This window comes from Seriola aureovittata, chromosome 8, assembly GCF_021018895.1.
Source record: "Seriola aureovittata isolate HTS-2021-v1 ecotype China chromosome 8, ASM2101889v1, whole genome shotgun sequence".
Classification (NCBI taxonomy): Eukaryota; Metazoa; Chordata; class Actinopteri; order Carangiformes; family Carangidae; genus Seriola; species Seriola aureovittata.
Genome location: NC_079371.1, coordinates 15,461,336 through 15,477,776, shown reverse-complemented (window position 1 = coordinate 15,477,776; position 16,441 = coordinate 15,461,336). Strand labels below are relative to the sequence as shown.

At 40.8% G+C, this 16,441-nt stretch overlaps 1 protein-coding gene across 27 annotated transcripts in view; it reads left to right on the top strand.

The window, feature by feature from the left end:
- The window catches only part of LOC130173279 (protocadherin alpha-C2-like), a 183,462-nt gene extending 167,021 nt beyond the window's left edge, over nucleotides 1–16,441 (top strand). For all 27 annotated transcript variants that reach the window (XM_056382362.1, XM_056382361.1, XM_056382363.1 and 24 more), the window contains exons 3-4: nucleotides 3,420–3,505; nucleotides 13,207–16,441. In XM_056382362.1, the coding sequence (XP_056238337.1) occupies nucleotides 3,420–3,505; nucleotides 13,207–13,514 (394 nt within the window). In that variant the 3' untranslated portion in view covers nucleotides 13,515–16,441. The remainder of the gene's footprint in view (nucleotides 1–3,419; nucleotides 3,506–13,206) is intronic.

Sequence of the window (16,441 nt, the reverse complement as noted above, 5' to 3'; positions counted from 1 at the left end):
TACTCTTCCCACATGAGATTTAAGCAAATAACCAAATCACATACCATTCTCTAACTGACTGATTTTAAATCCCACCCACCCTTTCTGAAGACTTACTACCATTTCAGAAAACTTGCTAACAAAGTTTCATGTAACCACCATCAATGTAACATATCCTCAAATAGTCTGCAAAAAAAGGGCTTCAGTATGCCATTGCGGCATACTGTGTATTCAAGATGTAAAAGCATATGAACATAAAGTGACATGTGACTAAGCTAAACATTAAAGCAACATCATTCTTCTGTCAGTTCCAAGGGAGAAGCTCTGTCATCCTGAAGCCTAAGCCAAATATAATAATTTCATACTGACAAGTCAAGCTCCATTATGATTTGTCCCTGACATGTATTTCTGAAGCAAAGGTTTGCATATACAGATAATATCCATCTAACATTCCTTAGCAGTTTAAAAGGAGATAAAATAAACAAAATAGTCTATTAACACCCTTTTTGTTCTCTCTAAGTTAGTTAATGCTTGTGAACCAGTTGATGCATAGTTTGTGATGGGATTAATTAGTCCACTAGCTTTCAACCCAGAGGCATGCTGTTACTGAAATATTATTTTAATGACTTAATAGAAGATAGTCAAGTGATATGTTTACCTTTAAAAAACCTTTGTGTTGGTGTTTATGTTGTGTCTTATGTCTGTCAATGAGGTCTACTATGCAGTCTAATCCACTCTTTACATGTCGCTAAATTGGTTTTACTGTTGCAATGGAATAAATAAAACCATCATGAAAAATGTAAAATGTCCTTATCGCATAACCACCAGGAAAAATTCATAAAATGTCTTCAGACCCATACCCGTCTTTGTACCACAAATTTAGCCAGGTGAGGCGTTTGTGCTCATCTGCAGGTCTATTCCAGTAAAGATGTCTCATCTTGCAGTAGCTGTTGCTCAGCTGTGATTGCAGTGCTGAGGGGAAGGGATTGGACTTTGGGATCAGTCAGTTCCAAAACAGAATAATTACCATCTTTTTTTTACCTATTTACATTTACATTTCTTAATGCCTGCTATTTCTGTTAAACGTACAGTTAAATTATGAGAAACCCCCAAATGGTCCAAAATTGATTAAAACATCTAACTGTAATAATATGAAATTATTACCTCAGTAATGACCATTGAAAACAATTGAGTGTGAAATATGAGAGAAGCAACACAGTGAGGAGAAATGCAGTTGTAAAAGGCTCTCTCAGTGTTAACAGACAGATGGAGACCTGACAGGAGGGAGGGATAAGCAGAGCGGGGGTCAGTGATGGATGAAGGGCAGGTGGGCAGGTAGTCAGGTGGACAGATGGCCTATCAGGGACACGGGGATTGCTGCATGACCACACCAGTGATCACGTTACCCATAACACACTGGGTTGTTACCTGCTGTGAGATCAGCTGGACACTACCAAATCAAGGGTCATGCTCGGCATGCAGCTAGGCTTAATGATTTTGACAACAAAGATATTTCGGTCTATTTATGTATCATCTATCATATCTATATAACCTCTCTAACCTCTCTATGTCATATAGATAGATATGACAGATATGATGATAGACACATACAGAGAAGTTATGTTCCTGTGAATATGGCAGTGTTATAGAAGAGACAATCACATTAAATGACATAGTGGACAAGCTCCAGCTCAACAGCATTTGTCTGTTGCAGCTCAGAGACGTGCCTCCTGAGACCCATATATGTAGATGTTTTACATGTCATAGCATGTTTTACTTTATTTGTATTGATCTGATCTTTATTTATATTTGAGTGCTACTGTCCAGTTTGCAGACAAAATGCAGTGCCAGATGTCTTTACCTCAACTCATATGCAGCCTGGATCATGCAGTTTAGATGTGTTTCCATTATGTATACATTATCTGTATAGACACACATACAGCATGTATGTATTTATGTGTGCATGCTGATGTCCGTGTCAGATTAACAAGAGTGAACCATGTTGAGTGTCATTAATGTAACACAGATTCCCTCTTAATTACAGTAGAGATTAATGAGAGTTTATGTGCTTGTGTGAAGCAGTCTGACATATTAAATCTTTCTTGTGACTCACTACCTCTGATGTGTTTGAGTTTGACTATTCCCCCTGTCCCAATACCAAGCCTCACAGAATGTTATCTATTTATACACTGACATAATCAGAGCTTGTAGGAGATTTGGATACCACACCCAAACACCATGTAATGGCACTGACCTATTTCATTTCATTTAATCTCTGGCGGAATGCACAACATTTCCTCCTAATTGTGTTTTTAGGAGTGTGTATCTGGGTTCATTTTGTCATCACTGTAGTTTTGATTTGCAACAAATGCATTTGGCCTTATGGAAAATGATGAGGAAGCATGTGGTTACAGACAGTAGGTGAAAAAGAGCTGATGAGGAATGAGATGGAAGGACAGGCATTAGCTGAAAAGTGTATCATTAACCCAGTGTTTGCCATTAATATTTGATCAGTGTACCCAGATGATGCTTATGCTTAGCAGCACTTAAAATGGCCTCCATTGCCAGATCCCTTTTCTTCTCTACACAGAGCCACTGTACATGGGGATCTAAATTCATACATCTTTTACCTGTCTTTAGCACCGATAAACTACACACCCACACACTCTTATTTAAAGAACTCTATTTCAATACTCCCTGGTTCTTAAGATCTTTGATGAAGACTGAAAACTTCTCATTTTCAGGAGGTAAAATAATTATTGATGCTTCAGATTTACACAAATCACCAGCAAGAAATAGCAGCTCACACAGACCTTAAGAAAGGTTTTAACCTCTAGAGAACTAGTTTATACTCAGGGACAGGTCAGGGAACAGTGGTCAGGTGGACTAAAGGGGAACAGTAGGAGCCAGAGTACTCTCTTAAGTAGGTTTATATGTTTCTGTATTTGGTTTACCTCTTTTTACTTCTAGTCTAGATTTAACCTGCTGGTAACACCTAAATGGAGAACTGTAATTTGTAGCAGCATTTCTGTTGCTGTTGTTTAGTGCTGGAGAGACTCTGGATTCTTTCTCTAGAGGGGAGGTGCTGAAATCCCACAAAGCTGGTGTGAAAATATAAGGACAGTAATCTATAATCCATAATCCAGAGAATGTCAGGAAAATGTAGGGTGAATACCTTAATCTTAATCTAAATTTCTAATTTCTGGGATTGCGTTTGCAGCACCCCCCACACACAGAGTGCCTAGGTTTGAATATGTAATATTGTGTATTATAGGAGACAGGAGAGTTGGATATGTGGGAGTTTATATTTTAGTCACATGAAACAATCAGAACATAGAGTCAGCAAAGTACAAAATTATTTCTATGGGTGCCTTCTATACTGTATGTAGGAAAATATTTTACCAGTGTGTAATATGTGAATTTGTGTTTTTGTGTTCCAGCTCAGTGCATATGGAGGAATCCTCGGTAATGCAAGGAGCCCAGGGGGTCCTGGTTCAGAACTGGCCCACTGCATCCAGCGCCGCTGGTAAGAATCAGACAAGCTACTTTCAGATAAGCCAATCAGAACTAACTTCAGCAGTCGCATGGACACTTAATTAAAGTAAGAGGTCTGCTTTGCACACATGGGCCCAGTCTAGTCCTAAAAATCCAAAACAGTGACATCCGTTTAAGATTTAGTTTATGGATGTCTGTGCAACACATTCCATGAGACAGAACCAGATAAATCTGACTACAAATTATACCAATAACTGTACATTCCTCAAGAGCTTATCAAACCATAAGAGAGTAATAAAATGAGGGAAACACTGATATCTGCTGCAAGATCGCCCCAACCCACTCCTTCCACTTCCCATTGCTGCAGGGAGAGGAAATGACATGTGCCACGTAGGTGGAGATGGATATCTCTGCTCTCTGTAGCAGGAAGAGAGACAATACAGAGACAACGAGAAAGAGAGAGAGGGCAGATAGTTGATTGGATTATCAGCAAGATGTTTACAAAAGAATAAGCCTCTGAACCACAGAGGACAAACATTAGAGAATACTTCAGAGAAGAATAATAAAACATAATTACGTTCCGTCTTCTTTTAATATGAATCTCTCTCAACCTGTAGCTTTTTTATACACATAATCACAAAGACCAGGGATGAATGATGTCCGCAATAAATAATATGGTATCTCTTTACTCTTTATAATGTAGTTGCAGCAGCTATAACAACATTTACCTGTACCTAATAAAGTGGCCACTTATTGTATGTATCTGTGCTTTGCTACAGACAATGTGCAGTTAAATTCTAGCAGTTTTGCAGTGATGGATTTTAATATTGCTCTCATGTTAAACGATCTTTGAAAGAATTTAAGCCATCAGGCATTTCAGTTGCAAGACAGTCTGTGAAAATGCAAACCTGACTAAAATTCAAAGTGTTATTCAAGTAGAGGGATAATTATTGACAGCGCTTTTACTGTTAAGCAGCTGCCGGCAAGTGACGCACATGGAAAAGTGTCAAGTGAGCTTGCTGCTTGATAATCATTAAGTCTAAATTTAAACTTTTTACACCTTTTGCCGCATCATTGTTGTCACGTATGCAGGAATATTGCAAGGGTGGAACAGACTTACATGCAGTGTATCCACCTCACTTATAAAGACTGGAGCGTTGTCCTATGTTAACTGATGATGACAGGAGGGTCACACTCGATGCAGAGAAGTAGCTTTTATTTGAAGGCAGCAACTGTTCAGCACCGAGGCTCAAACAAAGCACTGCAAAAGGAGCTGATCAGAAAACAGAGCTAGATGAATCGTAAGAACAGGAACACTGGAGCAAAACAAACTCAAAATGACAGCATACCCAATGCTAGACGACATTTCACGGACATTGTAATGTGAATGTCATTGCATGTGATGCCATATCCCCTGCCCATAACCAAGATTTATGACCAAATAACAATGCTATCCATGCATTGAGGAGAATTCACTTGTCATCTCTTGACTTCCCTCATGATGACATGGCAAGTGGGGTCAAAAAGGATTAAGACTGAAATAGGGACAAGACTGCCCTGGTAGAGAAAAGTGAAGGAGGAGACAGGCAAGGGAACGCAATAGACGTATGTGCAATGAGAAGATTGTGCAAAGAGGACATTGCAATGAAGTTTAGATTAAGAGGCGATTTGTTGTAATTAAGAATGTGGAGATGGCCTGGCCTGGTGTCTTTTATAGACAGGAGGCTCTGGGGCATGGGCAGGCAGACAAACTACCCACACACTAACTACTGTCTCTTCCTATCCACACGCACAGCCTCCTCCGCTCTGCCATCGATTTCTTGCCTTGGCTGAGGACTTACAGACTGCAGGCACTTCAAAACATGAGAGATGGATTGATAGAAAGAGGGAGAGAGTGAGGGAAAAAGAACAGGCAGCTGTGACGTCTTCAGGGTGGGTCAGTGGTAACAAGATCAGCTGGCGAGGATTTAAGGTGGTCCAATTAAGCCATGGCAGTTCAAACAACAACACACGCATCTTGATTTGCCTCTAGGCCAGCTGTCCCTTCTTTATCTCATTGTTAGGATGTCAGATTAAGAATGGAAATATTAGCTAGGGGCTATATTAGCTTCGAGTAAAATTTTAGGGTTGGATTAAGGATGATTCAGCATTAAGCGCATCATATAATATGAAAAATCTTTATTTATGGTGCTTTACTGGAGGACAAGATTGAGAGAGATTCGTCTCCTGACTTTCTACTTGATTCTGTTCATCAGAATCTTTGTCTCAGAAATGAGAGAAATGGAGATATTGATTCAATGTGGCCTGTCACATCACTATGAGTCATAGGCTGTGCTATTTATAGTTAAATTGTCTTGTTTGTTAGGCAGGTGGTGGTCCTTAGGTGGATAGCAGCAGTATATGGTAGTTTAGTGTGTCGAGGGAGTTGTATCAGTCTGGCCACTGTACCTACAGGGTGCTGTTCTGCCTCACAGTCTATTTTTTGTTTCCATGTGAGACACAGAGCTACAGTCGACAACGCCCCTGTCTCTTCCCCTCTGATTTAGACTGCAAACATTGGTATCAATTTGTGTGTGTGTGTGTGTGTGTGTGTGTGTGTGTGTGTGTGTGTGTCACTGCATCTTGTTTTGTGTTTTCGTATGTACGCACCTATATGTGTGTGCGTGTGCTTGGCTGTGTTTTCAAGTGTGTTTTGGCTGCTTTGTGTGTGACGCTCCTGCTGTGACAGATGGAGCGCAGCCCACACCCAGATTAACAGACCCACATTAATGAAATCAGGGCTCTGCTTGCTGTCTAACTCTCTCTCCCTATCTGCTCCTCGCTCCCTCTGTGTCCTCCTCCTCTGTCCCCCTCTCTCTATATCACAGCTCTGTCTTTTAACCAAGAGCACATTCAGAGAGAACTGTGCATAAATTGCAACCATCCCCTGGAGAGATGGGCAGAGAGAAGGAGAGAGAGGAGGGAGCTGGGAGGTTTTGCTAAGTGAAAGATTAAAAAGAAACAAGAGACTAAACAATGAAGGATAAGGTGGATAGGAAGGTAGAGAAGTAATGGACATGAATGTTTTTTTTTGGGAGGGGTGACAATGAGTAAATGAGACTGACTGACTGTAGCAAAGTCTGCAAAGGAAAGAGAGGAAGCTGTGTGAGGCTGCTGTTGCTAGGGGAGAGTGGTTAGACTAGAAAGAGTGAGAGAGAGGAGGAGGAGAGAGAGCTTGCAGCATTATTCTCCATCAGCACAAGCACTGTCACCATGACTCCTACCAATGTCCTACTGCTTCACTGGAGGATGTAGTTTCCATGGCAACCATTCATGGCCCCTAATATTGGCAGGAGAGAGAGGAGGGGAGTTGGGCTGTTATATACAGGGAGGTGCAAACATATGGTGTGGGACAAAAGGTACTGAAAGTGTGTGTGTGTGTGTGTGGGGGGGGGGGGGGGGGGGGGGTTGTGGCATTAGGTGAAGGACAAGTTAAAACAGGATGGTGGACAGTGATAGATTGAAAGGAGGGAGGGAAATGTTTGGAAAGTGAGAGTTGGAGTTAAGAGGTGTAAAGGGAGGGAGAGAGCAGAGAAGTGAGTAACAGGAGGAGAGTGACCTACATTCACTGGGCGGTGGTATACTGCAGAGGTGGATGCAGGTCTGCTGTTTTCTCTATCACCCCAGATTGCACACATACACACACACACACATACACAGGAGCATATACACACAGGAATGGAGAGAGACAGATTTGATTAGAGTTAGCGCTTATCAACTGCAGCAGGCACCTGTCAAGGCAAAAATACACTCAGGGGTAAAGGCAAAAGGCCAAGTGAGGGGGAGAAAGTGTTGAGAGATGATGGAGAAAAAGATGGACAAGACAATACTCATTCATGCATCGTTTTGCTTCGTCAGTGCTTCAGGGCTAGAGCGTTTGAACTGTTATGTTGAATTTAGGTCCATGACCCCGTCCGTTTCATTTTCTGTCTCATTAGGAAGGAAAACGTAAAGGAGAGATAAAGCTAGGAAGCTGATTAAATTCAAGGCTGCTTATCATACTTTATGGCTACAGTCTTTCAGTTAATGTGTATGTGATGGGAAACAATTTTAAGCACAATCCGAAAGGTAAGGTAGAACAGTCTAGAAGCTGTGAGGGACTTTTCACTGTTTCTGAATCCCTCCTTCCCATCTGTTTCCTATTCTCGACTTCAGTTATTTGCTCTCCTTTATTGTCACTCTGTTTTTGCGTTGCCACCCTGCGCTCTCTGAGTCTTTAAATATCTCGCCAGCTCTCTCTCTCCCTCTTTCTCTCTCTGGAGAATAAATCAATTCCTACTTCTCCATTTATTGTTATAGCACCTACACATACTAACATGTACTGTACACACACAGATACACAGATAACAACTCAAAACTCCTACACATACACCAACATTCAGTGTTATTTTTATTGCATTAAATCCTGTCAGTTGGGATTGCTTGTGTCCACCATCTGCCACATGATCCAGCTGGGAGCAGCTACAAGGTGTTCAACCTGGCATGAAACCCAAGCAGTAACACAAACACAAAATTGTACACTCAGATATGCATATGTAGAGGTGTAATTGCTCTTAAACACCTGCAACCAGCCATCATATTTTATTTTTAACCATGACAGTTTTATTTCTGTACTTCATTTACTGTTAGCAGATTGGGGGAAAATATGGTAATTTATGCAGGCACCCAAATGTATTCCTCTATCACCACCCAGGCACAGCAGTGAAAACACAGACACATGAATAAGAATTAGGTTTTGAATAGACAGCAACATCACATTTTGTTTTTATCAAACTGTACACACATGCTGCACAGCACACTACCAGACAAAGGTGCCGTCCTGGAGAAGGGCGTGGTCCCAGCTGACTGTTTGCTATCAAACCTCACAGATTTCTCCACCACTGCAGTGTGAAAAACAAAACGAAGTGCACCTTCAGGATCTTTTAAATCCATTCCCCCTCCTCCCACCCTCCGTTTTTGGTAGTGAGCATCGTGTTTCATATCTGCATCCTTGCACTTCCTGGCCCCTCTTCTTCCTCCTCCTCCTCCTCCTCCTCCTCTTCCTCCCAAGCTCGTTATGTAACGCTGCACTGCGCTCCACTGCGCTTCTGCCCAACTGGCCGATGGTAGGGTGAGACAAGGGGATGAATAAAGTAGACGTGGCAAAAATGGAGCTTGGGTGATTTAAGTGGCTGTGAAAACCTTGAGGGCTGCAAAGGGACATTCACACTCAGAGGATTAAAGGGGAGGAATCAGAAAAATCGCACACTATGTTGCAAAATTATTGACTACAATGGCTTGTGTCACTCTAGTTTTTCATATACAGAGGGTTTAAAATGTAATAGGGTTGGGGGGCAACAGTGGTCACTATGAAACTAAGAAGCCATCCTCGTCTCTAATGTGCCTGGTAGTTATCACTGATGGACAAGCTGTTTCATACCCAATCACATTAATGTTACCGTAAACGCTGATAGGCATGATTAAGACTCTTGTCAATAACTGGGAGGGACGGGTGCTGGCTGGCTGAGTTTTCACGCTAGATTAGAGGAAAGGTCAGAGGAAATGAGAGATAGAGAGGAGGGGTGACATGGGAATGAGAAGGAGGGAGGTTGTGCGAGAGGAAAAGAGAGGAGAGCGGAGAGGGAGTTTTGCTCTGCAACAGCCATCGACAAATCAGATAGAAGAAATGGTTGTATGGAGATTAGCAGTGGGTGAGGTGAGTCTGTTTCTATCACGAAGGAAGAGAAGGAGAGGAAAGGTAACGAGAAAATGATGTGAGACATAATGAAACGTATTATGAGAGGCACCAAAAGGGTGAGATGACAGATGTGTGCGTAGTTTCCCTTCTCAAGTCAATTCACATAGAATCACTATTGTCATCATCATCAAAATGACATAGGTTGTCAGAAATATTGAAAAAAATAAAAACACATAACGAACCTCCCAGAGCAGTGAAGACTGTTATGATAGTAGCTTTTCAGTTGCATCAGAGTTTAACACAGCCAGACTACACTATGCCCCTGTGATTCATTTTCTTTCTTGTTTTTAAGACATTGACCCTTTTTAAGAGAGTTATCCTGCTCTGCCTCCCCCCTTTCCATCTGTCTGCTCTCAGCATGACTCATCACTCTCCGGGGTGTTGTTTTGTTTATGAATGTAAGTTTGCATGGGTGCACTGGTGTCTCATCAAGTTCCCACATTGGGTTAGACAGGTAATTTCTTGGAGGCAAGAGAGTGGACACTTTGGAGCAAAGCCAGCACTCCAGTATTCTGGATTTATCATTTAAAATTGTTGTTCTTCCTGATTTCCTCTTGAGATTATAGAATCAGGGTCATGTTTCTGCTGGGGGAGTCAGATGAGGACTTATCAACTGGGGGAAGACTCTTTTGCCTTGAAAATGAATGCGACTCTAGCTGTCTTTGTGTCTTCACAGAGATTTCATGTGGAGCAAGTAGTGACTGGATCTAGGCTGTCCTGTTCTAATCTTCTCAGTGTCTTTGTCAAAGTCTGTCCTCTCTGTGCAGCTCTTGCAGCTGTGCTGTCGTAGTCAGTGAAAGCATGCAAGCTTTTTGGGGAATAGTGATGTGAAAAAAATTCAAATTCATGACCTATTTAATTCTTGTATAGAGGTCCAGTGTCTGATTTTTCAAAAACATCCAAGGGAATTTAACATGTTAAAAATGACATTTCACACTATTGGGCTGCAACTAATGGTTATATTTGTGCTTATTATTTTCTGCATTAATCATCCAGTCTATAAAATAGGGCGAATAATACCCGTAATGATTTCCTATAGCCCATCATGACAGACGGATAACTTTTTTTGTTCAACCAGCAGTCCAAAACTCAAAGATGTTCCATGTACAGTGTTGTAAAACAGGAAAAATGAGCAAATCATCTCATTGGAGAAGCAGGATCATGAGAATGTTTGTAATTTTTTTCTTGAAAAATGACTTAATTGATTAAGCAATTATGAAAATAGTTGCAGATTAATTTTCTGTCTGTCAACTAATTGATTGCTGAAGTTAATCATTTCAAATCGACTTCAGACAAGATGTTTATACCCTTACTAGAGTTAGTGTACATTTTAGTTCACATACACAACAAAGTTAGTTTAAATGCCATTGTCTGCTTCAACTTGTGCATTTCCCCTGCAGAAGGAGGAGCTTTGCAGCAGTATGTGCCGCTATGACTGATTAGGATTGTACGCCAAGCAGGAGACATCATGTTTGCTGTGGATTTACTCTGCAGATCTTTCACTCTGAGCAGGAATCACTGAGAATTAGTAATCAAAAATGGTGAAATATGGAAGGGAAGACAACTAAGAAGAGTTAGCAAAAAATATGAATTGAAAGCAAGGGTAAAGATTAAAGGGGGAAGATTGGAGTACATCACATTTCAAAGAGAAGAGTAATAGAGTCCATCATCTCCACAAATTAAAGCTTCCTAGTTATATATGGCTGAATTACTTTCTCATTATTCATCATCCTGCATCTCTATAACTAAGCAGTTGAGTATTTTAACAGCCAAACACATTAACTGCATCTGTGACTCTTGGTTCTCACTGGTGTGATGGAGAATTTAAGTATGTGCCTGTCCCTATCATAACCTTAACCACTATTTGTTGTATCACTCAGGTCATCATGACTGGATGAATTTCATCTTACATCCCACAGTACATTCATAGTTTAGTCAGAATTACATCTGCAGTCTCTTTGTCCAGCTGCATTTAGGATGACAGCTTGTTTGGTGCAAGAGATGCAGCAGAAGAAAACTGAAAATAAGCAATCTAGTGTATATTCAGGGGCTGGCTGGGTAAGAAAGGGGTAAGATAATATTGGAAGCTGGTATTCTCTGCCCTGCGTACTACATGAGGTCAGGCTTCCTTTCCAGACACTGTTCCTTCTGGTTGGATGGAGCCCTGCTCGTTTAATCTCCCCTTTGGAAATAACTCATAAAAGGAGTGAGAGAAATAAAAGGAATATGTGAGGGCAACTGTGGCAAGTAGGTCATTGCTGTGAGGAAACAACCAAAATGACAGGATCTTTTTTGCTGGTAGAGTGTCTTTAAGTTTGTTATATACTGCACATAGACAGAAACCAGGGTGTGGACAGATTGGATTGGTTGTCCTGCATTTTTCAAGGAGTTATTTATGTATATGTTCTTTACACCCTTACATTAACAGAGTATAAGCCTTGTGTTCAAATTCACCATAAGCAAATATCTGGGCAAACATACAACAGCTATGTAAAGCAGCAAATACTGTACCTGAGAAAAGTGAAATGTTGCTTTTCTTGCAAAACAGTTTAGTTAAATTTCACTGAAATACCACAGTTTTAATTCATGACCTTTCTCAGCCTTTAACATAATGATGAAGCGTTTAATGTTTCATCAAACAGTGCCACAGATGTTAGCTTTGGCCAGGGGGGAGCCTTTGATTCATTGCCCACTTTGCAGTCTCTTCTTGGAAACCTCCCATTAAGTTCCACCACCTCCTGCCTTTTATAAAATGTCATGGCTGTTTCTCATAGAATGCCACTCATTATTAACCGATTAAGACTTTTACAGTGGCCGCTGTGGAGATCAGTGAACTCTCCTTACAGTCAAACTTTTGACACAGTTGGACTGATCTATGTATATAAATGTGCAGGGCACATTTGCAGCGTGCCTTTCATTTAATTTGCGGCATATCATTTTATGGTCAGTCACAGAGGCTGCCACCTACATGCACGTTCTGTGAACTCAAAAGGTGCAGTTCAGTGGTGAGATATGTCTGATTCTGGTTCTGAATAGATATTAAAATGTATCCATTACTAGAGACATTAGTTAATTACATTACAAAAGGTTGCAATTCAGTGTCTATTACTGATAAAATGAAAATAATGTTAATAGTAAATATAGTCCATGAGTAATATTTATTTATAGAAAGAATTGTGATGATACACAGAAGGAAAGGTTATGGAGGAAAAATGCAACCCACCACAATGTACCTGTCATGCTAAGGTGTTTTCGTTCAGCAGCAGCTTAGCAATCATCAGTTATACATTAAGTGCATAAACATCTGTGCTGAAAAAAAGAAAAGAATAATCGGTTGTTAGAAAGAATGGCAGATTACTATAGAGACTAATAGATAAATACAATATCTTAACCTTTTATAAAACAGAGGACTGTACGCACCTGCTCATATTTGCATCTGTTCTTCAGAGACAGATCATTTTCCACATAAAACTGACCCTGCAAATTGAGTGAACGTTTGTAAATTCAGCAGAATGTGTAATATCACAGCCTCCCCTATCATGTCTTCCTCGGTTATTTGTTCAGCGCTCCCTTTAACATGCATGCATGAAGGACAGACACAACCTCAGATGACAGGCAAATTGTGCTTCCAGGCTGGTGTGTCTGTTTCATAAATAACATTCATGACATTAATTTAGGTGTAGAATACATTATAAATGAGGTGCAAAAGGCTTAGTAAATCTCACCTAGTGTGTCTGAAGAATTTTGCCAATGAATAATATGTGGCTGCAGTCTGCAATTTGTGTTTTTTTTTTTTTTACATTACAATATTGAGATCGTGTAATATAATGCTGTCAAATTTGATGCTGTTTGTGAGTAAGAAAATCATAACATTTTGTTTTATTTTATAACCACATCTGTTTGAAGCAAATAAAGAGCAAATAATAGCCTATCATTGTCCTCTCTGTTTCTTTCAGATGGTGAAGGGGGAGAGGTGTCCCCCCCAATGGGGGCTGGTGTAGACAGTAACAGCTGGCACTTTCGCTATGGCCCCGGTGGTCCTGGTGCACCCCCACAACACCTGAAGCCTGGCGAGGTTCCCCCAGAAGCCTTCATCATCCCTGGCTCACCTGCCATCATATCCATCAGACAGAACCAGGGAGGAGAAGACGACAAGAGCGATTTCATCACCTTTGGAAAGAAAGAGGAGGCCAAGAAGAAGAAAAAGAAGAAGAAGGAGAAGAAAGACAAGAAGGATAAGGGCAAGGATGATGGAGATGAGTAGAGGAGCAGAAAGAGAAAACAGCAAAGAAGAAAAGGGCGTTGTTAAAACAGAGGTACCAACCAAAGTCCACTGGGCAAAAAGAAAATGTGAAAACTATCTTAGATTTTCCGATTTCATTTTATGACCTATTTTCACTGATAACATTTTAAAGCTTTTTCTGTTATGAACCTGGCCTTATCAAGATTTATTTTGCCTACAGTCCCTTGCTGAGGTAAATTATTGATCTTGCCTTGATAAACAATAAAATGATTGATTTTGCTCCAAGCCCCTATGTGCCTATACACCCTGAGTCAACTCATGTCAGTCATCCTTTCCATTAAGGAAAGACTGCTCTTTGCCCTTGTCTTGAATTTTTTCTCCTTTAACCCACTGGGCACGTTGGCACCTCTGTCTTACCCCCTCCCCAACTATAATGTGTAAACCATTCTCTCTGAGAGAAGACAAATACTTTGTACAAGAACAACGAAAAGCTCTGTGCCAGCCAAGGAAAAGAAGAATGACATAGAAGATTGAGACAGATGTATGTGATCTGGAGCTGGACACACACTACTTGTAAATAGCACAGATGAGAGTCACTGAAACTAAGGCTAACATGACACTGCTGCAGATTCCTCTGGTAATTACCAACAGTGTTTCCTGAGATCTCAATGAAACCACATGCACACACACGCATGCTCACACATTCAAACATGCAAACACAAATACACACTCTTGCCATGACAAAGTGAACACGGAAAGCACTTGAGACCTAGAGAGAAGGAGAGAAATAAAAAAAAAAAAGGAGAGAAAAACAACTGACATCAAAGAAATGTGCTTAAAACCAGACACTGCAAGCTTTTTGCCCTGCACAGTCGCCTATGCGGTGCACACGTGTACATCAGCTCTCTCAGGATGGAAGCAGCATCCTTTGCAATCACTCTGTTTTTGCTCACTGCATTTGAAGGACACAGAGAGCTTCATCTCCAGCCAAAACCCCAGCTGAGGAATGCAGAGAGCACCGGAAAGATGGAGAGATGGGAAGTTACCTCACATTCTCCTGAGGATCACATAGGGGAGAGTCCAGCTGAGCTGGCTTGTGACTCCGCATTCAGTCAGTGGACTCTGATGAAACCGAATACAGATTATTAGAGTCTCAAGATTTTGATAACACCTTCTCTTCCCTCCCTGCCGCAGCAAAAGCCTGATGCTTTCTGCTTTGAATGTTTGGTAGCAACCAGTCCTTACCTGAGTTTACAACTGCTCACCTGCTTGTACTAGCCCCAAGCTGCCACAAGCCATCCTCCCCTCCCCCAACTGCCTTTTTTCCCACAGTCACCCATCTCACTAACTGCCTCTTCATGTGATGATAAAGTTTGTGAACTGATTCTGTTTTCATTTATTCTCTAAAGAGATTCGTTATTACATACTCTGGCTTTTTTTTCTCTCTTTTTTCTTCCTCATAGCTTTAACTGCTTTTTTGTGTCATGCCCACACCCCCATCTACCCTCAGACACTGCTCCTAACCCCCACTCTGACCCCCTGCTCAGGATCGATCCTGGCTATGGCCTGCTCTGAACATTGTGGTGTGCTGAGAACAGCATGGAGTAATGTGGATGAGGCCTGGGGAAGCCCAGTCAGGGGGTCTACACCCTGAACTCTTGTCAGATGTCTCTCTAAGTGCAAAACGGTTCAGTGCTTTTAACTTGTGAATACTACAGTTCGCTGTTCATTTCCTGTTTGTAGCCACTGATGAGAGGGGACTAGGTGGGATGAGGCCGATTACAAGGGTGGAGGACTGGGATGAAGTGAGGAGTCAGGTGCCATGGGCTGGCCTTCCACCTCCATGTACAAGAGAAGAAAGTTGTTCTCCACATTGATTGTTTAGGATTGTTGAGTCTCACATATTAGCTTTTATGTACGCTGTAAATGTAGCGTAGACTTCTCATAGATTGTCTCTACATTAGTAATTGAAACCTGCTAAAAATATGGGTATCAAGGGATTCCCATCCCACAGCTATATCCCACCAATCCTCTCTCAGGAGGTTTTGAAAAAGGGGCACACACATGCCTCAAAACCTGCTTCTGTTGGTTCCCCTCCCCTGCCTGTAACTTGTTGCCACGTCCCCAAAGTTTTGCGGCTCAGTATGACGTCACTCCATTAAGTGGCTGCTGCATGTACTGCTCTAAGGAAACACATACTATATAGAGAAATATATATATAAATAGATAGATGGCTATGATTTTATTCTTTTGTATTATCATTTTTCTTCATTATTCGCACAGGAGATATTTGTATGTACTTCTGTCTCTGCCAAACATCTACGTACTACAATCTTCACGCTCCACAGATGTTGTATGGCATCCACTAAACCTCTTTAGATATTTGTAAATGCTATAGTGTGATACCTTTCAACGCAAGTTTATTATTTTTGTTTTACCAACTATGATTTTTGCTTTTGAGAAGAAGCAAAGCAAGAAAAAAAAAGGAAAAAAAAAAAACACTCTGTGTCTGGCTTTGACATGACGATCTAACTAACACTGTAATATTGTAACTGAAATATGTATGATCCTATGATGAGCTATCACTTCCCTTTCACTCTTAAAAAAAAGAAAAATGACAGAAAAAAATATTCCAGTGTAAAAAAAAAAAAAAGAAAAAAGAAAAAAAAAAGGTATATGTAGTGTATGCTTGTGTTTAGTGAGCGTTCATGCTGTCATTCTTTCCCAATGTATGGTGGTGAACTATGGTGGCAATGTGCTGTCCTTAATGGATCAGCCCAGATCTGTTGTAAAACCCTTTTTTGTACACCCGCTCATCAATTGTAACAGTGAAGTAGTGAATTTCATTTATTTCATTTATTTTCTGACTTTTTTATTTTACCTAAATGGATACAGTGGTAATGTGTTTTGTTTATAAATCACTAATAAAGTTTTCTTTCTTAAAAATA